Source organism: Pyrgilauda ruficollis, unplaced genomic scaffold (assembly GCF_017590135.1).
Source record: "Pyrgilauda ruficollis isolate IOZ18807 unplaced genomic scaffold, ASM1759013v1 scaffold31, whole genome shotgun sequence".
Classification (NCBI taxonomy): Eukaryota; Metazoa; Chordata; class Aves; order Passeriformes; family Passeridae; genus Pyrgilauda; species Pyrgilauda ruficollis.
Window position 1 is genome coordinate 1,015,804 of NW_024524489.1, and position 21,477 is coordinate 1,037,280.

Here is a 21,477-nt window from a genome sequence, read left to right on the forward strand (position 1 = left end):
TAAAAATACAAAGCAAGCAGGAGTCCCTGATTTAGTGACAAAGTTGTGGCTGATTGCTACCCCCTTGAAGGGAAAGCCCCACCCTCCTGGCATGGCTGTGTTTGCAGGAGGATGCAGGAAGTTTGCTTATATAATCATGTCTCCTGATGAACACACCTGAAATAACACTTCATTCCACCCCCATCTTGTCATCATCAGCCCTTCCATAAAGCAATGAAGAAAACTCCCTTACTTTAATCTACTTCCATCTTTCTTCCAGGCTTTGCCTGCCTTTCCTCAATTGTCTTCTGTTCTCTTCCTCCTCCCTGAAAAAATCACCCTCTTACCTTTTAGCCTTCCCCTTTAGGTTTCACTAATCCTGTTTCACTGATCCCCATTCATCAGTTCTTTCTCTTTGTACCCCAATTCTTCCTTCTGCTGTGATGCCCTGGTTAATCCCATCTTCATCCCATACTCTGGTGTCCCAGATGACAAATCCCTGATTTATCTACTTGGTAAACTTAATCTTCAGAGGTACCCAGAATTCCTACTTCAACACCTTTCCCCACCTCCCACTTCTACATTCAAATGCTCTCAATTCCTACCCCCACATCAATCAATCCATCTCCTTTACCTCTTCAGACAGAAATTGCACAGCGCCCGGTGCTCTGACGTGACAGTACTGCAGCTACTGTGAGCAGAGAAGAGAGGATATTCCCATGACCCAAAGGGCTGTGCAGGAAAGCTGGGACAGTCATGCTGTTACACACAGCCCCTGATGGCTGCACTGAGGGGGCAGAAGCAGCAGTAGATAAAACAGGCAGGGAGATGATGGCGTGGGTATGACCCGAAGAAGGCACAAGTCGCCTGCGCGCTCTCGAAGGGATGTCATGGTCAGTGGCAGCTCGTGTTATGCAGCTAGCAGGTAAAAATCAGGGCTGGAATTGCTCAAAGGTTTCAGAAAAACCACCAGGCAGTTAATTGTGCATGATCCTGACTTGGTTTTGACATGTAAAATGAAAACAACATCAGCATTACTGGATAAAAAGGGGAATTTTTCACTCACTTTCACTATAGTCTCATAATCCATTTCTACTTCTGTTTTTCCTCTACTTCTTGTTCTTCTATGCTCTTTAAAACAAAACCAAGGATCATTTCAATTTGAGGTGATTAACAGTTACTCTAAGCTGAAATGACATAATTCTGTGCATTACAGTAAAGCAACATCTCTTTAATCTATGCACTTAATGAAAAAGCAAAGATTACTTCATGCTTCTGTGTGCCGGCTCATTAATATTTGACTAGGTACACATTAGTCAGAGAAACAGTCTATTTATCACAACCTGGCACTCCATGCTACAGGAGGAGTATTCCAATATTCCCACTGTGTTAGGAGGAACATCCAGCTTTAGTTAAGTTGCAGCTTACGCAGGTTGCAAGGAGTGTCACTTCTTTCTGGGAGAGGGAAGGAAGTGTGTCAGAAGGGAAAAATGAGCACCAGCCATGCACCTGAAGTGTGTGCTGGAAGAGACACCGCTGGCCTTGGACTGTGATCATGCCTGATGCCACAAACTCAGGGCAGTTTGATGGAAAACCCCCGAGGACATCCCCAAGTGCTTACAGGAGTGGAGCTGCTCCAGCCCATTCCCCTGGAGTCAGTCTTGCAGGAAATGTTGGACACGCTGCTCATGGGGCTGCTACCACTGCTCTCTCACCTTCATCCCAAGCTGCTCTTTGTCTCTGGAGCTGAACCTTGGGTCTGGCAGCTCAAGGGACAGCAGGACTGTCAGATTGTCCCAAAGGCCCTGGTGTGCTGACTCACTGCATCCTGTACCACTCTCAGCATCCTAAACTCAAACTCTCTATCTTGGAGAGATCTAAGGTCTGGAGCAGAGAAGTCCTGAAGATAATCCAGCAGCAACCAAAAAGACACAAGTTTGTTCCTTAGTTCTTGCAGTTACTAGAAGATGGCTATGAAATTATAGCCAGGGAGTGAAAAAAATGCCTTTTTGGTTGTTGCTAAGTGCAGTCCTTAAACAGCACTGCCCTGCCATTTGCAAGTGGCTGCAGCACGTTCCCTTCTCTGTTGAGCTAAATAATTGACAGTTGTATTAACTGTCTTGTCTTACTCTAAAATCAGTGTTATTTCAGCAATAAGTGATTTACTGCCCCATATGGTAGCAATTGCATGAGTCTATCACTGAACTTGGTTCTGTTTGCAGAAGTTAAATCACAGCTCTGTCATGACAGGGCTGGTGCCACCAAAGTCTTGACACTTCCCACATCATATATTGATACTTTATCCTGTATTCTGGACAGTTTTGTATCTGCATTGTCCAGGAGCCAGAGCTGCAGTGGCACCCCCTGTCACACACAGGGGACACGCAGGTGACAGCCAGCCATGGAACAATTGCATGTGAGCTCACTGAGGTAAGCTGGGCTTTGTCTTAGGTGTCAGGTTTGTTATGAATGAAACTGAAGATGGAAACCTTTAAAAAGAAATACAAACAGACAATAACACAAAATAAAGCTTCTCATTTCAAATGTAAAGGTGAAATAGCTTAGAAACCAAGGTAGTACTTTTAATATTTCTTACAAAACATTTCCTCTCAAAGCATTTTCTTAAACTGAACACAATTATTGAGTCACTTCCTTGGTAATGGGTGAAGAAGCAGAACAATATGTCTGAGCACTGTGTCCTCATTTTACTTGCATGCAGATTCATAAATCCCTTCTAATTGAGTCACAATGCAGGCAGAAAATGCCATTAGCTAACAACTGGCTGGATTTGATTGAAAGGCTCTGTAAGGGAACCTCTGCCACCTTCTCAGGTTGATTTGCAGCAAATGCACGAAATGAATTTTGTGAATTTTCTCCTTGCAGTCTGTCACCGGGGCAGCAGTGGCCTGTGTGTGGCATGAGCACTGACACAAAGGGTGTTAGGAGATACGTGTGGGGCACAGGATGCTCAGGAAACGGGTGCCACTGCCTGGGGCAGCTTGCACCATCTTGACATGCAAAATGAACCTAAATGATCAGCTGAGGAAGCAGAAGGTGACAGTTTGCAGCAGCAAAGAAGGTGAAATGTAAAGTGAAATAAGAAAGCTACTTTGTTTGGCACAGTTCCTTATCACTCCTCCTGATGCAATTCATTTTCCTGCCCCTTTGATCTGTGTGCCTCACTGGTTCTGTGCTCCCACTGACAGACAAATCAGTAAAGCAGCTCACAGAAAATTGGCAATTTTGTACTAAATTACACGTAACTTTGCAGCACAAAAACATTTTGTTGCTGGGAATGTTGGCCCAATTACTTCAGTGAGGTAACTACTGAAAGCAGGTTAAGATTTGATTAAAAATTCCCTTAAAACCAGTCTTGGAAAACACTACTAAACATCCTCTTGCTATATTTCTTAGTTTGTGCAACATGAATACTTTTTCCTTTTTTTTGGCACCGTTTTTAGCCAGCCTCTCTGTTAAAGAGCACATTTTGCTTTGGCCAAGGTCTGTGTGCTTTGTGTGTTGAGCTCACACACCAGGATTTGGGTGTGCAAAGGAGGCACACGTTTGCCAATATCCAGGCTTTACCTACCTGCAGGGTGAACATCAGAAATAAGTAAACATTTCAACAAAAAGCAACATTCAAAATTGGTAACAAACCCCCCTCTGCTTAAGCAAAGTGAGGATTTCCCCCTTGATTATTTACCAAAACACAGTCCATGGAAAGTAACAGAGATATCTGGGTAGCATGAATTCCACAGGCAGAGGAAATCCCAGGGTTACCAGATATAACCTGATCAGCTGTGAGCAGGGTGTGCACCCCTCAAAACCTCTGTTTTTTATGGAGCTTTTAGCAGTTTAGTCTGTGCACTGCACCACTGGGATGCTCCTGATCCAAGAGATGGCAGTGCAGCAGACATGTATCAGATATTTGCCACAGCTAGTCTGGGAGCTCCAGGCATGGCCTTGCAGCATTAGAAAGTCAGAGAGAAACACAGGGATTAAAACAAACACTGAATTTCTCAAGCTCTTTTCTATTCTGATAGTCATGACTGCACTTGCAAAACTGCCTGGTTTTGAAAATGCCTGAGCAACTTCTTGATGATGGTGTGAGCTGAACCCTTCTGTTTGTACAGACATTGCTTAAAGCAGCTCTCAGTGAAATCTCTGACACAGAGGTAAGAAAACACAGAAAATACATACACTCTCCCAAGTCATAAAGCAGCCACATATCTGTTGCTTCTGTTAGTGCTGAGACAACATTTTAGGGAAGACACACAGAGAAACCAGATGCAGAAGAACACTGAGGACAAGGGGAAGTGTTAAACCATTATCTGCTGTTCACAGTCACTGCCTATTCCTGGTTTCCCAGAAGCTTTCTGGAGACACCCCCAGAAAGCAATCCAGTAAATGTTTAAGCTTTTAAAATATTGAAGCTGAATATAATCTGGTTTATCTGATGGTCCTGGATGTGTCCTCACCTGTGCAAAGGGCCACCAAAAAAAGCTGCACTTTATATTTCTGGTTTCTAAGCTGTCATGAAAAGCTGCACTGTGTTCTCAGTAGTTGTGCCATTCCTGTAAAGAACTACTGCCATAATTAGTCAGGATTTCTCTTCTTGCTGGCACACAGAGTCCTGTCAGTGCCCACAATAAATTGTGCTGATCTAACACCTCCAGTCAGCTCCTGTTAATGGGACTGCTCCTCACAATTATCCACTAATGAACCTTTAAAACCACACTGGAGAAACGTGTCTCAGGGAGAAGAAGAAGGAAACAGGGCTGCCTCACAGCACACAGTTTATTCCTCAGTAGCTCCCGGAGCTCTCAGCTGCTCCCAGACTCGTGCTGCTGCTGGCCCTGCAGGGTTTTCTGAGACCACAGCAGCACCAAGCCCCACTGAAGAGAGCAGGCAAGATTTGTAAGAGCAGTTTGAGGGGAGATGGAAACACTTCACCAATGGTGCAATCAAAGTGACCTAAGATTTTTAGAAATGAAACATTCCTGCCTAGTGCCTTCTGCAGCACTCTGCTGCTCCCAGCAAGGCTGCAGCTGACTGAAGGATCTTTCTTCTCTGGGGGCAGCTCTTCTGAAACTGGCCAGCTGAAGGAGAAGCAAGCAGTGCTCACTAAGCTGGGGGAAAGCCCAAGCCCTCTGGAAAACAGCACATTCTCTCCAATGGACCAAGAAAAACTTTCTTGCTCTTTACAGAAGCAGCCCTGGCCCACATTCCTAACCCATGACTCCTTTTCAGACTTTCTTTCCAGCTGTGTTGTGTGTGTGGAGTTCCTCTTCAATATAATGTGTCAGCTGTGCTTTAGGCTCCTTTTCTGTAGGTATCTACTGAGAGAAGATGAATTGCCAAACCAAGAAGACAGAAAAGCCAGGGGCAGGGGATGTGCTTTCCCACAGGGTCATCCACAGCAGGCTGGCACAAACACACTCAGGACAAAATCCACCTCGTGGCAACACAGAAACAGCACAGAACATTTAAGGCAGCAGCTTGTATTCATATTCTGCAAGCTGTGAAACCCAGTTATATTCTCATTTTCCCTGGGCCACAGAAGATCCTTCACATCCCTACCACAGATCCAGCACGGATCTGGGGTTGTTTATCAACTGATCCAAGACTGACTGTGTACTAGGCAGAGGAAGAGATGCAGGAGGAAGAGCTTGGTCCTGCCTTTGATCTCACTCACTGAAACAATTCTTTAAAAATTCACATTAATCCTACTGCCTGTCAGTGAAAATGTCTGGTTTAACAGCAGCATGTGTGCAACCCACCCCGTGCAATTCCACCCTTCAGTTACACACACAGAAGCCAGCTGCTGCAAGAACAGTCTTCAGATGCACTCCTGTTTCTCATCCTGGGCAAAGAACATTCCCTTCCTGCCTCATATTGCCTATTTTAGATATAACCTTAAAAAAAAATCCACTGCAATTATACAGCAGCTCCATAAGTGCCAGAAGATTAAGTCAGAATATGCATCTTTCAGCTCAAAAAAAACCCTCCCGAACCTCACAATGTCCAAGCAGAGCATCACTGAAATTCTGTCTGCACAAAAAAAAAATTATTTATCACCTTTACCATTTGTGGCATAACATTTACTGACTTGTAAGCTAGACAGAGATCAAGAGAATGGACTTCATTTCTCAGAAATGTGTTTCCATTAACACAATGAATGTTAGACAGAGAAAGTCCAGTCTGGAACCCTGACCCAGAGTTTGTGTCCCTCTGGTCCAGCAGGAAGAGTTGATGCCCTGTGGTTATGAGGCCACCAGATTTTTGTGACTATCTCATTGCAGGACATGAATTGGAAGTCTCAAAGGTTTACTCGTTTAGGACACAGGTTTACTCCACTGAGGTCAGTGTGAATTTTGCTATTGATACAGTCAGAGCACAATAAAAGTTCACTCCCCATCCCACGGATGCATTTGGCACATTGCCTTAGTCTGAGAGGTAGCTCAGCAACCCCTGTGAATCAGCTACCCATCACAAAGGAGTAAAAATCACTTTAAAAACTGACAGAATGTGAAGGGAGCCAATATTTCTACAGCTTATCCAGTACAGCAGGTTGGCAAGGGATTATTTTAGGGCAGTTGTGAAAGCAGGCATTCCAGTGTGGTCAAGTGAAGGGAATGAAGGAGTCAAAGGGACTTAATCACCACTGGGAGCAGGCCACAGAAAGACAGGCACCAAAGAACAGCTCCTCTGGGCAGCTGTTCCAGTGCTCTGCCACCACCAATGGAAAGAAGTTCTTCCTCATGTTAAGGTGGAACCTCCTGTGTTTCAGTTCATGGCCATTGCTCCTCATCCTGCCACTGAGCACTGCTGAAAAGAGTCTGGCACCTTCCTTGGCACCTCTTTGAGATATTTATGTGCATTCATGTGATCCCATCTCAGTCCTCTTTACTCCACACCAAACAGACCCAGTGTCTCCTCAAAACAGACCCCTCATCATTGTGGCCTCCACTGGACCCTCCAGAAGCTCCTTGTCTCAGAAATTGCCTTTCTGGAAATGATACTCAAAATGGGAAAGACTGCAAATTAAAGAAAATTCGCATCCTATCCCAAAATGTTGTTCTAAATCCCATCCTATCCCACACAAAGAGATTCCAGTAACATGTCTGGAAGGATTATGCACAAATGTCAGAGAAACTGAGATAAGCATCAGGCTGAGAATGGACATCCCACTGATTCAGTGCCTTGTACAAATGAAACAGTTCACTTATCCCACAAACTGATTTCCCCAGCTCATTTCACTGCCAAGGTCTCAACTCTCCCATCTGCAGAACTGCATGAAATACAAGTTACTGCTTCAGATTTTAATACTATTAGAAGTTGAAAGCAACAGCATGGTCTTGTCTTACAGACAAGCATGATAGCTTAGGCAATTTCAGGGCCTTCTCTGTATTAAATAGAGCAGATTGCACAGTTTTCTCTGCAGTAAAAGGAGCTTTATTTCCTAAGAACATTCAAAATCCAAATCCTTCCCCTAATGAAGTGTCAGATGAAAGGATCTTCTTCACAAACACATCAAGAAAATGCCATCTCCCAGAATTTCATTAAACATTAAATGGCTGTGAATTAACAAACAAAAAAAGTTGATTTTTTTGACAAATTGTTATTAGTTCCATTTACTAGCTAAGACAGAATACATATGACAATTAGTTCTTCAAATGACTACATGGGGGAAATCCCTTCTGTCCTGATGCTCTGCACTTTATGATAAGCTCATCTCTTTGTGTCTAAGAACAGATTTTCAGCTTCATTCCTTTCTGAAACCAAAGTTAGCCTCAGACAGATAATGGAGCTGCTGCTAATAAACCCAAGATGTCTCACCATCAATTTGCTGAATGGAAAATCCTGCTTATTTTGAACTAATTTAGTACAGCAGTACCTGCTTAAGATCAATTCGCAGCAGACTATTTCCTATTTATTGCTAATTAAAATCACGGATTTCCTGTTCCAAACAGCATATAAGCCTGAAAAATTAGCTCCAACCCAGTGTGCTATTGACTCAGCTGGGGCATTAGCTCTAGATTTACCACCTCATTCCAGGGTTTACAAGAGCAGCTACTCTCAGGCATGACAAATCAGGCAGAGGGAGGTCAGGTGTGCAGGGTGACCAGGAGGCCAGTGCTGGGTTTGTCCTCTCGAGGTGGGGAGTGCCCAGTGTCTCAGCTGTGCCTTTCTGCCCAGCCCGAGGTACCAGGAGCACACAGACTGGAACTCTCCCTTGCACATTAAATCTGAGCCTTTCTGCCTCAGCTGCAGCCCTCCGGCCTTGCAGGGAATAATACTGCAGCTGTGTGCCAAGGGGATATCTGCAGTGCCATCTGGGCTTAACCTTCCCCACCCACCCTTCTCCTGTCAGCTGCACACAAAAATGTTCTCAGCTCATTGTGCTGGGCACACACAGGGCAATTCTTTCTCTTCTGGAACACAGGTCAGCCAGGAAAGCACACAAGCCTGGGAACAGCCATGACAAATGGAAATATTGGAGTGGTCCTGAATTAAGGATGATCCCACCCAGTGCTTTCAGTGCATGGCCCAGAGCACTCACGTCCCTGAGATCTGAGACTGCCTGAGCTGCTGAGTTCCCAGCAAAGCAGCACCTGCTGGGCCCCACTGGGATGACACCAAACTTCAGAGGGTACAGAGAAGGGCTGTGCCATCCCTGTCTCCCTAATCCACAGCAACTGACAGAAGATGCACTTACAGCAGGAAAATGCCTATTAATAAATCAACCCTTCTTTTTTTTTTTTTTTTTCCCGTCCAAAAATCTTTGCCTCATTCCCACATCAAAAGCCCAAAACCTGCTCAGGCTCATCTTGGGTGATTTAATCAATCACAGCAGCCTGAATTTCTGAGTTTAGGACACCATGGCAAAAGTGACACACAAAGGCAGAAGCTCTCTAGGAAGGAGCCCTGCAGACCTCCAGAGCTTTGGCCAGCCAGCTGCCAACAAATGCCTCTTTACTGGCACCAAATCCTGAGTGAGACAGAGATACACCTCCTTTACAGTTTCATTTCACACCCCCACATAAGTTACTTGCCTGAGCACTGCACATGTGGAGTTTAAAACTCCAGCCATTAATTGCTATGAAAAATAGCACTAATTTCTGTTACTGTTACCCTTTGTTTTTCAGTTTCTTGAAAGATGCCAAAGGTCATTCTGGAAGATCTGGTCTGGAGGTAACATTCAAAAGCAATTATTAGTGTCTGACTTTGCTACTAGCATTTTCTTTGACACCCCAAAAATACTCATTCAAACAGCTTTCCCAGTCAGTCTTCTATTGATTTCTGAGGTAGATTTTTTTTTTTAACAGTGCAAGGTGATAGCAATAGCATGGCAAAAAGTAGAATAGGTGTATAATTAATGAAATAATTGTGGTGAATGTATATTCACTACTTTTAATAAGTGAGAAGTACTTCAAGTTGTCTTCCACTGTACTTAAGTGCTTAATCCCTGCTCAAATACTTCTACAATTCTTTTGGTTGGAAACTGTGTTCAAGAAGCAACTGGGCAGGAACTGTTTGTTTGTGAGAGGCCCCTGCAGAACCAGCCAAGGGTTTTAGTGTCTCTGTTCCTGCACTAAGCTCCTGCAAATTCACGAACATTATCATTTCTTGAAGAGACGGAGTCCCACTAATATACCTGGAAAAATACAAGGAGGCTGAAATGCTCCTGTATTTCAAATTGACTCAGGGCCTAGATTTTTTAGAGATGGAGGACTTCAGTTCAAATTCATGGCTGACTTGAAGTGGTGCAGCTAAAGCAGGCAGCATCCTTAGCACCCCTCCTTTCCTCTGCCCAGGATGATTCCATTCGTGCAGGCACGGCTGAGCACATTCTGCATCTGCTCGTTAGCTGCTGCGGCTTAAATTAATCAAGTGCATGGATGTAATCTGCTGCCAAGTGGAACTTACATCACCAGGCAGGAGCACAAAGAGGAAAGTTGGGGTTACTTATCTCACTGCAGGGGAGGGAAGGGCAGAAAGCTGAGCTGAGTGCTGGCCCCAGCTCCCGTGGGACACAGCTCTGAGGAGCACAGGACCAGAACCCACAGACTGCTGCTCACTTCTGACCAAAATGCAACATTTTGCCTCCCTTCAGTCTCATTCATTCCAGCAGTTCAACCTGCCTGGCAAGCTGACCAAACCTGCAGTGCTGATGCTGTCAAAAAGGGGATTCTGAAGTGACAGGGGCAGTTCACTCCCTCTGGGGCAAACCTGAGCCCTGCTGGAGAAGGGCTGGAAATCTGAAGCTGTTTAGTGACAACTTCCCCCAGGCTCTGGGGAGCTGCCTCAGCTGGGGTCACTTCCAAGCTGCTCAGCAGCCAAACCACTGACAACATGTAGAAATCATGGGAAGTGATATGAAGGCAAGCAAATATTTACAACAACACTTATTCTATCTGCATTTCTTATTAAAAGAATGCAATCAAATTAATAATGATAAATATAAATATTAATGTGTTGATATTTAGATGATAAAATGTACTTTTGTTGTTCAGAGAAATAAGCTGCTCCTTTTTTCTGCTGACTTGAAACAGCCCTTTGTTTATCTTCATCTTGTTTTCCAACATAACTTATTTATTTACAGCATGTCAAGGGAGAAACCTAATTTCTAAGGACATTTTCCAATTAACTTTCCTAATTAAAAGTAAAAGTTAGACTGAATTGGTTTGTAAATGGCATGATGCAAACCCCCCATATGAATGGATTCTGGGAAGTGACTGAGAATACACCTACACAAGCAGGATGAGAAATGCTCCCCATCTTCCCTGTCCAGGTGTTGCAGACCTTGTCTGGCACGCTGAACCTCTGCTCCTCTGCTGCCTGGTTTGGAGACAAAGCCATGTGCTCCCAAGTCTGTACCATTCCTGGGGAATGCTGCTCCTGGGCTCCTGTCAGACCGTGCTCACACGGAGGTTTCACTCCAGCCACGGGCTGTGCTGAGTCCTGAGCCCTGCTCTGAGGATAGATCTGTACCAAGAGTCCCTGCCATGACCCAGCTCCATGAATTTCTGCAGATGTCCAGTTAAATCCCAGGAAATGCCTGCTGCTGCACTGACCCAGACCTCTGCCATTCACTCTGAGATCTTCAGAAAGAATTCTCAGTTTCAGCAGGGACCACGATCTTGTCTTGAGTGCCCTTAATGAAGTTTGTGTAAGGCTTTCCAATTCTGTCCTTGAACTTCCACCAGACCCAGGAACTGGAACCTGGAGATCACATTGTCATGTCTGACTGATCAATTAGAAACAGACTCACCCCGCTGAACAGCTCATGAGAACTGGGAAAATATTTAAATCCAACAGAGCCAAAGAAGATGGTTGCAAACCACTTTAAAGCCCTGGAATTACTTATTTCCCCAGCGCATTAATGGCAGTGAATAACCACACTGTGGATGCAAGAGCATTTCACATCTAAAAATAACTTACACTGTGCACTGATCACAAATCTAGATATACCCAAGGCAGCCTGGAGTCACAGATCAATTTATAATACTTATGTAAAAAGAAAAAAAGCTTAAAGCAAAATTAGATGTTCTACTTGCTCCATATATCATGGACATATACCATGAGTTATTGCAAACTTTCTCTGAGACACACTAATTCAGATCAATGTACTTCTTAGCAGTTTCAGCACTAAAAATACCATTTTTTCCTCATCTATTGAAAATACATGGCAATATATTTTCCATGTATTTGGCAGGTATAAACACCTGGCTACCTCCTGCTCACATCCTGACCATCTTACAACAGCTTCACACACACTTTAAAGCAGCACTTTCCCTGCTTTAGTACTGGAGAAACAGATAAATGTGCTTTGATGTATTTGCTGTGCAAGAAGAGTAGTTTCTATGTTCCCATAAAATGCTTTCAGAACTAATAATGACAGTAATAATAAAAATCACAACAAAAGAAGCTGTAAGCTCCAGTAGGGCCTGGCTGTAACTGGAGAAACCAAACGACTCTGGATTTGGAAGACAATTAGTCCCCACACGTTTTAAATTAGTGTGCTTGTGTGCAGACAGCAGCATTGTATTCTGCTTTTGTAGTGGTGTTTTAACCACTGAGGCCCAGCCTGGGAAGGCAGCTGAGGAAACCTGATGGCTTCCATGCTCCACGTGGCTCCTTGTGGCAGAGGAAACGCTGCTGCTGCTGCTCAGCACGAGCTGCAGGTCTGGCACGTGTTAAATGCATTCTGCAGAGAGCAGGGAACCTGGGAATCCATCACTCTGCCTTGTCCCTCTCTGGTTTTCCACACAGGGGAAACTCTGACTTCATTGTTAATGCAGTCAACTAGGAAAACTTGAGCAGACCACAAAACTCCTTTCTGGGATGGGTGGTTTCAAAACAGGACTGGGAACCATCAGAACTGGATTCTGATTGTGTCATGCAGATAATTCACTCTGAAAGATGCTTAAGCCAAAGAGTTCAAACATTGACACCTGAAGTAAGGCAGCAAAATGCAAGTTAATGAAGCAAAGCCTTCAATGCACAAAAAACACTGTGATGGTTTGAGTTGGAAGCACCACAAGGAAGTTTTATCACAGATAATTTTCCTTTTTGGAATTGTCTATTGATTTTTTTTTTCAGACCCACACATTTAAAACTCACAGCTAAATTTGTCTTGACAGTGTCATTTCAACTGAGCTACAAATACCTTCTATTTGTATCTGTTCCTTCTGTCTGTACCTGTTCTATTTGCTAGGCCAAGCTTCAGAGACCTTTAAAAGCAGACAGCTTTGAAAGCTAGATTTCCTCTAAAACATATCCTGGGGTAATAAATGTCTGGAACCTCTGTTTCTAGGAACAACTGACCATAATGACCAGGGGCTTTTTGGCATCCTCCATCTCATTTACACTGAGCCCCAGTGGGTCCTTGGCCATGAGATGTGAGTTCCCAGGAGAGGTGAGAGCAATGAATCTCCACGGGCTGCACTGGCACAGCTGCCTCCCAGACTGGCAGTGCCCACAAGGGCTCCCAGAGCCCCATCCCTGCTCCTTTTGGCTTTGCCCTGCCAGGACTGCAGGTGAGCCTCCTGCAGGCCCTGCCCAGGGCTGCTCCTGCTGCCAAGGTCACCTTTGCAGAGCCCTGTGTGCGTGCAGCTGAGGCTGATTCATGTTGCCAGATGGCAAAGGACAGAGCACAATCGCTCAACACAACGTGTGACCCACTTGCACTCCCAGCAATCTGCTGCCTGAGACCCGGGAAATGCACCAGACTTTGATTAAAATTGTCATTTTGTTTCATGGCTGGCCCACACGTGGCACTGCACTTTGCATCCCAGACACATCTGCTGCAGCAGGGCAGTGGTGTGGTGCCTCCCTTCCCTCTGTGGATGTGTGAGTGTCACTCCTGCTTCCCTAAAGGCACTCTCAGAAGTAATTACAACTTATTGGTGCACATATGGACAGCTAATGAAGAGCCAGGCACCCCCACGCTGGCACCACACAAAGAAACAGTGACAACAGTCATGTGTCTGCTCCAGAGAGGAGAATAGAGGATACAGACAAAATTCATGTAGGGCTCCCTGGAAAATCATGGGCAAAACTCTCTGTCCCTGACCAAAGTCACAGATATATTCACAGCATCAGCAGGACCAGAGAATTTCTGCAATAATGAACTCCAGTGTGAAGGTATGTGAGGATAATGGAAGTGACATCTGGTCACTGCAGGCCAGATTCCCCAAATTGCTCAGGGCTTTGGAGTGCCAGGACTGCCAGGCTGGCTCAGACCACAGCTGACAGAGCTGTGCTCTGCCTCTGCCCTTGGCTGCTAGCAGGAGCTGGCCAAAGGAAAAAGGGTCCTAGAGCAGAGAGATAACACTGCTCCACCTTCGAGCTCACCTTCCTGGTCCTGATCCCTCGAGCACTGCCCTAAGTCCTGCAGTTCAGGTTTTAGTGAAGTTTTACTTCCTGTCAAAGCATCACTCAACAAGAACTTCAGTGCTGAAAACATTTAATTTCTGAAGTGGTCTCCAACCCCATTTGAATCTCCTCAGCTTCTGACAGATTTCTCAAGGGCTTGGCACCCACAAATAAAGTGGAACTGCTGAAAGTCTCAAGTGTTCAGCAGCTCCTCTAGGGAGAGTTCAGCACCAGAGTTCAGTGGTGTGTGAATGTGGGCACACACAACTCAGTAACTCTCCTGAATGGAAACAGAATGCTTGTTAAAACACAAATCCTTCAGGCCATGAGAACACAGAACCCAAAAAGCCTGCAGAGAAACAAGTCTGACATTCCATTTTACACCGAGGAGGAGGTGACAGATCCTGCTTGGAAACCATCCCATCACATATTAATAGTGTTCATTTGGGGAAAATGGGAAGGGAAGGACAAACACAGGGAGAAGCAGTTGTATCATAGTGTAGACACCGCTAATGAGGTGATTACAGGTGGCAGAGTAAGTGAAAATAATTGGCAGGGCATTGCCTAAAATAAAAACTTATCAGCAAACCAAATATTTTATTACTGAATAAAGATTTGCTACACTCAGGATATATCATCACATTATCTGTGTGCCACACGTGGTGCTTTCTTCAACAAGAAGTTCCCAGGACTGGGAAGATGACTAGGAAAGATATTCCACTTGTGGATGGAAGAGAAAACATAAATACTTTACAATCAAACAATCAAACACAAAAAAGAAGCTCATGAGTTTGTATCTCTTTTATGCCTTATAGAAAAGATCTACAGGGGAAAGCAGTATGTCCTAAAGCTCTTTTCCTTTGCCATAAATTCAGTTTGGAGAGAGAAAATAATCCAAAGGAAGCAGCAAAAAATAGTGTTTATGTCATTATTGAGGAAAGCACAACAGCTCTGGAAAAAATACCAAGCACCACTTTTTGAAAAGAAAAATCAGAGAAATCCCTTCCTCCTTTTAGAACAAAGGAAGCTCAAACAGAGTTGTAAGCCAAACCTTTATGCATGAATTGGATCTTTTACTATCCAGAGAACAGTAACTGGTATGAAGGATTTGGATGAAGTTTAATGCACTATTAAGAGTACTGGGCCAGGTGGCTGTGTCCTGAGCAGACTTCAGCCTCAGACTCTGGGAAGAGCTGATCCTCATGGCACAGGGGACTCTCCCTGTGCCCACCTGGAGGCTCTGACTCCACAGCTGCTGTTGCACATCCCCTTTTGTACAGAACCCTTCACCTGCAGGCACCAGCCTGGCCCAGTTTGGGCAGTGACCCTGTTACACTTCCAGGTCTCCTCCTGCCCTCAAACCCTCAGTGAAGCTCCCAGAGCTCTGCAGAGCCAGAGAAGACCTGACCTTCCTGCAGGACAGTGCTGTGGCAGGGATAAATAACATTTTACTGCATTACAACTCCCTGTGCCCGGAGCCCAGGGCTGAGCAGGGGCTCACCAAGAGCAGCCAGCTCTCCTGGGCTGCCCAGCAGGGAACACCTCTCCTCTGTGCCTCGGACTGCTTGTGGGCTCCCAGCCTGTGCAGGGGCAGTGTCTGCCTCATTTGCTGCTGTGTGGAAAGGAGCCAAGGTGTCTGTGCCACGGTGCTGGGCTGGGAAGCTGTCTGCTCTGCAGTTTATAAGCAAGGTGCCACAAAAAACAAACACAAGTGAAGAGAGTCTCCTTAAATGAGAACAAACAGAGATGCTTCTTTAGAAGTTACATCCCCTGATCCTTCTGCTGTCAAATCCACTGGTTTGTTGGGTTTTTTTTCCCTCTTTGGTACAACTTAAAAATTAATTATCTTTCAATCTTTCACAGAAAACACAGCTTGCTACTGTTATGTTAACAATACTTTGAAGAAAAAGGTCCTTTTGGGGGCAAGTCAGTCTTCCAAAGGAAAGAGAGAAATTTAGTAAAACTCATCCTTGCTTGCTCTTTAGATCCTTCCAACAGGAGTTTGCAACTGCTTCGCCTGCACTGAACCCTCACAAAAGGGAAAGGATCTCTTAAATAGTGTGGAGCTGGGGTAAACTAAGAATAGCAATACAATTGAAGAGTTTTGTCTGGGTTACTGCTCTGGTCTGTGTTTTTGGAAGAGTTAGATGGATAATATTCAGGATAGCTCTTTATTTAAGGAAGGGAGCACACACCATAAATTAGAAAGTATAAACATTTAAAGGTTTGCTGAAAGTGTACACAAGCAACCTATTATGGCTGAACTGCTTTTTCTAGGCAATAGCTACAATAGATGTCCTTAAAAGTGATCCCTTGGTATAACACTGGGCAAAGGCCAAAAGAAACTCTCTTTCCATAATGGAACACTAGGGAATTCTTTATTTTAAAAAGTGCCACATGGAATGTCTAAATTAAGTCAGAGGGGCAAAAAAATTTATGGTATCCACAAGGTCTGCCTGGGCATGCAGTGCATCACCCTGTTAATCACCCTGGAGATAAAGAGCTCTTCCCAGATCCCTGGCTCCAGTGACAACTGCTCCAGAGCTGTCAGCTCTGCTCAGAACTGCTCCCTTCACAAGTTTGGATGTGCTTTTAGGGCTGTAATGAAGACTAAGCCAAAAGGGGGAAAAAAGGTCCCAAAGTCCCCTAGCTGAGGAGAGGAATTTCAAACAGTTCCCACTTTGGAAGTGGCTGAGAACAGGGACACAATCAAGCCCAGTGTCTGGGAGCACGTGCCTGGAGAATGCAGAGTTCAGTGAGTCTGCAAAAAATCCTTGAAAACCACAGGACAGAGAAGGATAAAGGCAAGTGGGGAAGATCAACAGGAGGAGATTTTTCCTCTCTCTGTAATAAAAGACATGACCTGTGTCCCCTGTGATTTTCCAAGCCATAATCACTGGTTTGGGGTTCCCCTGGCTTTGTCCCTCTGCAGGGGACTGACAGCGCTGTCACCGTGTCCCTGCACACGGTGCCAGGCAGGTCTCACCCTACCACACAGCACTTCTGCCCTCTCACACCAGCTGGGAGCTGGGCTGAGGGATCAGCCTGCCCAGGGCAGCAGCCACGGAGAGCAGCCCTGCTCTGGCTCTGAGCAGGGCCCTGGCACAGCAGGCACTGCCAGCGCTGTCCAATGTACCAGGCAGGCTGCAGCACAGCCCTGCCAGGGATGCTGCAGCTGCTCTGCTGCAAACTGCACCCTGAGCCCGGGCATCCCTTCTCCAGGTGCCCTCTGACACTTCCATGTCCCTGCCAGGGATGCTGCAGCTGCTCTGCTGCAAACTGCACCCTGAGCCCGGGCATCCCTTTTTTTTTTTTTTTGGGAGTAAAATCTCCTTCAAGCAGTTTTTAGGTGAAGCAGACAATGAGCAACAGAAACTCAGTTTTGTTCCTACAGCACTAAAAAGCAAAACTCAAATTTATACCTAGCTTGAACTTGTTTTCACAAGCAAAATCACAGATGAAATACAAACTGTCTTTCTTCTGGGCAATAAAACCTACTCTACCATTACTTAATTACTCTTCAAATCTTAAAATCTGAGTAGAGATACCTGACTGATCAAACATGGAGCTGCTCCCTGCTGCAGGAATGCAGCAGAAATGGCCATCAGCAAAGCTCACATGAGAACAAATAAAACACATCTGTGGTACAAACCTCTGTCTGTCAGGAACCACCTCAACACATCCAAGAGCCTTCTGTACAAATTCTCCAATAATTCTTATAAAATAAATAATTTCAACTGATGGCATGCAAGGTAAAATTCATTTCTTGTCTCTGCAGATAAGTGGTTACTGGAATGTCAATTCTCATTCTTTAAAAGAGGGTTGGCTTTAACTTAACACCACAATTGCAGTCTGAATGTCTCTTTAAAATTTTAATTTTTCCAGAAGCTAAAATTCCTGAATTAATGAAATGCAAATTAGAACATTTAGTCTTAACTTTAACAATTGTCCCTTGCTTTTTGTTATTAAATATGTATATAAAGATATATGTCTATTTGTAATGAAGGCAACAGTAAAAGAATTATTCCTTCTGATTTGAAGACACACAATGCAACTCATAAATCTTATTTAAACTTTAGATTCACCAGTCTGGGGCAATTGGAACAGCCTGCACCAGAGCACCTTGGCACTGCTTTGTATTGCCAGGCAGTGGAACACCAACATTTGCCTCCCAATTTCTCCCTCCCATTCTCAATGTTTCCTTTTCCCTGGCAGCTGAAGAATACCTCCTAAAGGAACTAAAGCATTTGGTGAACATTAGCCCTGCTTTGTTCCTTGGAACACCAACATTTGCCTCCCAATTTCATCTCCCTCCTGCATCTCTCCAAGCACATACCTCTCCTCAACACCACCTACAAATATCCTCATTCTCTGATTTCCTTCCTTCCTTCCTTCCTTCCTTCCTTCCTTCCTTCCTTCCTTCCACAGAGACACCCTGTTTGAGCACGGAGCTGCTGTCCAGGCTGCTGAAGGACAGCAATTCCCTGGGGACACACACAGGGCCCCACTCTCCCTCTGGGGGCAGCTCTGGCCTCCAGAGAACCCTTGTGTAAGTCTTAGTGGGGTTTATTGAAAGGCTTGGAAGCACTGCAATCTAGTGGTACTATATTCACTTAGTGATACAAAAATAGCCAAGATAAATCTCTTTTGTTGGAAAGGGCCATTTAAGAAACACCTTTGACAGCTAATGTAAACCACAAGAATTATTCTCCTGTAGAGATCCGTTTCACAGACAAAAATTAGGTGCAGCAGTTTGGAGGGTATCCCATATTTGTTTCCACATGCATCAAGAAAGCTCCACACCTGTCACAAGAGTTAATCTCCGTTCATCCTTTGCTTCAGAAATGTAATGCCTGTCTCCTTCATTACAGGGGTTCAGGCCAGTTCTGCTGATCATTTAAACCCCTCACACTCACTCTAATTTTTAATCAAAGGATCTGCCTCAGGTCCTGCTGGAATCCCTGTGAGTTCTGTGCTGGTCCTCCTGCAGAGGAGGCACAAGAAATGGGTTATTTGAAGAGCTTCCCAGCATCTCCTTCCCTTGGAGGACTTGAGACCTGCCCAGGTTTGTTGTGGGTACCTAAATTCAGAGCAGATGAGCCTTACCCCCATTCCTGCACCTATTGCCCTTGGTGTTCTTCAGCTCCATTATTTCATGGCCCTTTTAATTCATAACAATTCCCTTTAGGACTCATCACTTAATTCAAGTGAATTTAACAGCGCAGCAATGTGGAAAGATAAAGGTGCTGGCAATGCAAAGGCTGAGGAAATGCAATTAGAGCATCCCACTTGACCAGCTCTTCAGCTGGCACTCATCACATTTGCACAAATCCACACCAGCCCAGGAAAGGGTGAAAAGGGTGAAACATTCCCAGGATGAAAATACTCTTGCACTGCCAGTTAGCAGCAGCACTAAGCTCTAACAAATGAGCTGCAGAACACACTACACTTCCATGGAAGTGTGAGACTGAGACTCAAAAAGCCCACAAGGCAGTGAAATATTCTCTTTTACCAAAACTCAGTCTGTCTGTGGTTTTGCAACAGTCTTTTTTCAAGAAAGGAAGCTGAAGGAATCCCTGGCACAGAAAACCAGGCTGAGTAACAGCAATTTTCTTTGAAGACACTGATGATGTCTATCAGTGCCCCAAGAATGCCAGCAAGAAAATTATTAAAAAAAAAATAGGAGAAAGAAAGGATGGCACGATTTCAGCCACTAACTAAAATGAAATAAAACCTTCCTGAAGTGCAGGATGGGATGACTACAGCCCACAGTTTTCCACTGTTTATGACACCAGATGAATTTGAAATTATAAAGAGGGTGAATATTCAACATCCAGAAAGCTATTTGGGATAACACCAGATGGAGAATCTGGATGTCATTATGGGTAACATTTGCAAAAGGGCATAACTCACTTTAGCACTACAGAGATGGTGACTGAGTTTAGAATTTTACCTTTCCCTGTTTAGGAACTCTACAGGTCTCTATGCTGTGGTGGATTCATTAGCAAAACAAAGCACTTCTGACCCCATAATGATCTACATGGTGAACTATGAACCATATTCTTTAGTTTATGGTGTTAGAAATCAAATTTTCAGCCTAAATAAGCCCAAATACCCAATTATTCTAAAAGACTGATTTGATGTGTTGACTGTTTTTAAAGCACAGTAGCCAAAACAAACAAATATGAAATTTCAGTATATTAAAAAGACAGATACCAGCTTGAAAGTTATTGGACTTAATCAATGATTTATAATAATGACAACGTCAATCTCCAAAGATGAATAATAATAAAAAATAATCAACTCCCCCATCAAATAGTCCAGGTAAAACCAGAAAAGCCAGGAGAACTTGTTGCATTTATGAGCATCTATCTGCTCTCCTTGTTCCAGCAGCTTTTCACCATTCCCATTGCCCTGTGGTCTGTTCCACTGTCCCTGCATGGCAGGAAGCACCAGCTGCAGGGGTCAAGAACACCCCGAAAATGATTGAAACTTTCCTGCTGTGAAACTGTGACAGAGGAAAACCAAAGCACTCCACGGGTCTGTAACAACAGAGAGTGCTTCAACAGCACTCCACCTCGAGCTGCCAAGAGAGCTTGGCAGAGAGAAAGTACAAATTGGGGAAGGAGAAGGGAAACGTGGAAACTGGGAAAGCCTGCCTGCTGGCAGCTCAGAAGGGAAAGTGCTCCTCTGCTGGGCTGAGATCCAGGCAGGGCTCGGGCTGCCCTGGGAAGGAGGCACAGCAGCTCCACTGAGCCAGGGTCCAGGGCAGCCAGGGACCCAAAACCCCGCAGGACATGCACTGGGACAGAAATCTGCAGGGCAGGAAAGCACAGAGGGAACCACCAGGGCTGAGCCTCCAGGAAGGGCTGCTTTCTGCTCAGGCCACCAGCTGACCCCAAACATTAACAGTGCAAGGTGCAATGACTGCCAGGCATCAATGCCACAGCTGGACAGAACTCCACAGAAATAATCCCCAGGGAAATCAATCCTAAGTTTTTATGGGCGGATAACAGAAACTGAAACCCAGCAAGAACAAGTAAGCCATTGCAGTGGAATTAAGGGGTCACAGGGAGGTCAAGGGCAACATTTTGGTGTGAATTCCAGCATTGTTTTCCATCAAAGATGGAAGTGCAACACCCAGGGTAAAAAAGGAAGAACATGACTCAGTTGTGGGTTAAAAGCTAAGAGGCAGCTAAAAGAGGCACTTAAAAGATGATTAGAAATATTGTTTCCTAACCAATTAACAGGCTCAGGAGACCAAACCCCAAAATTCTGTATGGACTGGTGTATTTAAGACCCCCGTATCTGAACCAGAAGCTGCTGAGTGCTGAAAACATTTCTAAAAGCCATTCTGTGAAATGAGTAAGGGACAGATCCTGTGTCAGTGCTGCTGGACATGGCTGCCTTTCCTCCTGAGCTGATGGGAAGCTGGCAGGATGCTGGGGAGGCTCCCCTGAGAGCTGGTGTCCCAGGGGCTCCCTCGGGGTACCCAAGGAGCCAGGGCTGCACAGGAATCCTGGCTGAGGATGAAGGACTTGAGTGTGAGAGACAAGAGCTGCAAACAGGACTGAGAGCCAGCTGAGAAATACTGTGGAATCCTGTGTCTGCTGAGAG

At 44.9% G+C, this 21,477-nt stretch overlaps 1 protein-coding gene across 4 annotated transcripts in view; it reads right to left on the minus strand.

Annotated features, from left to right (window-relative positions):
* The window catches only part of PLCB1 (phospholipase C beta 1), a 332,534-nt gene that overhangs the window by 20,679 nt on the left and 290,378 nt on the right, over positions 1-21,477 (minus strand). For 2 of the 4 annotated variants that reach the window (XM_041474013.1, XM_041474012.1), the window contains exon 32: positions 1,046-1,110. The exons of 1 other annotated variant lie outside the window; for it this stretch is intronic. In XM_041474013.1, coding sequence (XP_041329947.1) covers positions 1,072-1,110 — 39 coding nt within the window. In that variant the 3' untranslated portion in view covers positions 1,046-1,071. Of the gene's footprint in view, positions 1-1,045; positions 1,111-2,359; positions 2,469-21,477 lie in introns of those variants that run through there. One more of the 4 variants, XM_041474011.1, reaches the window with a different exon arrangement.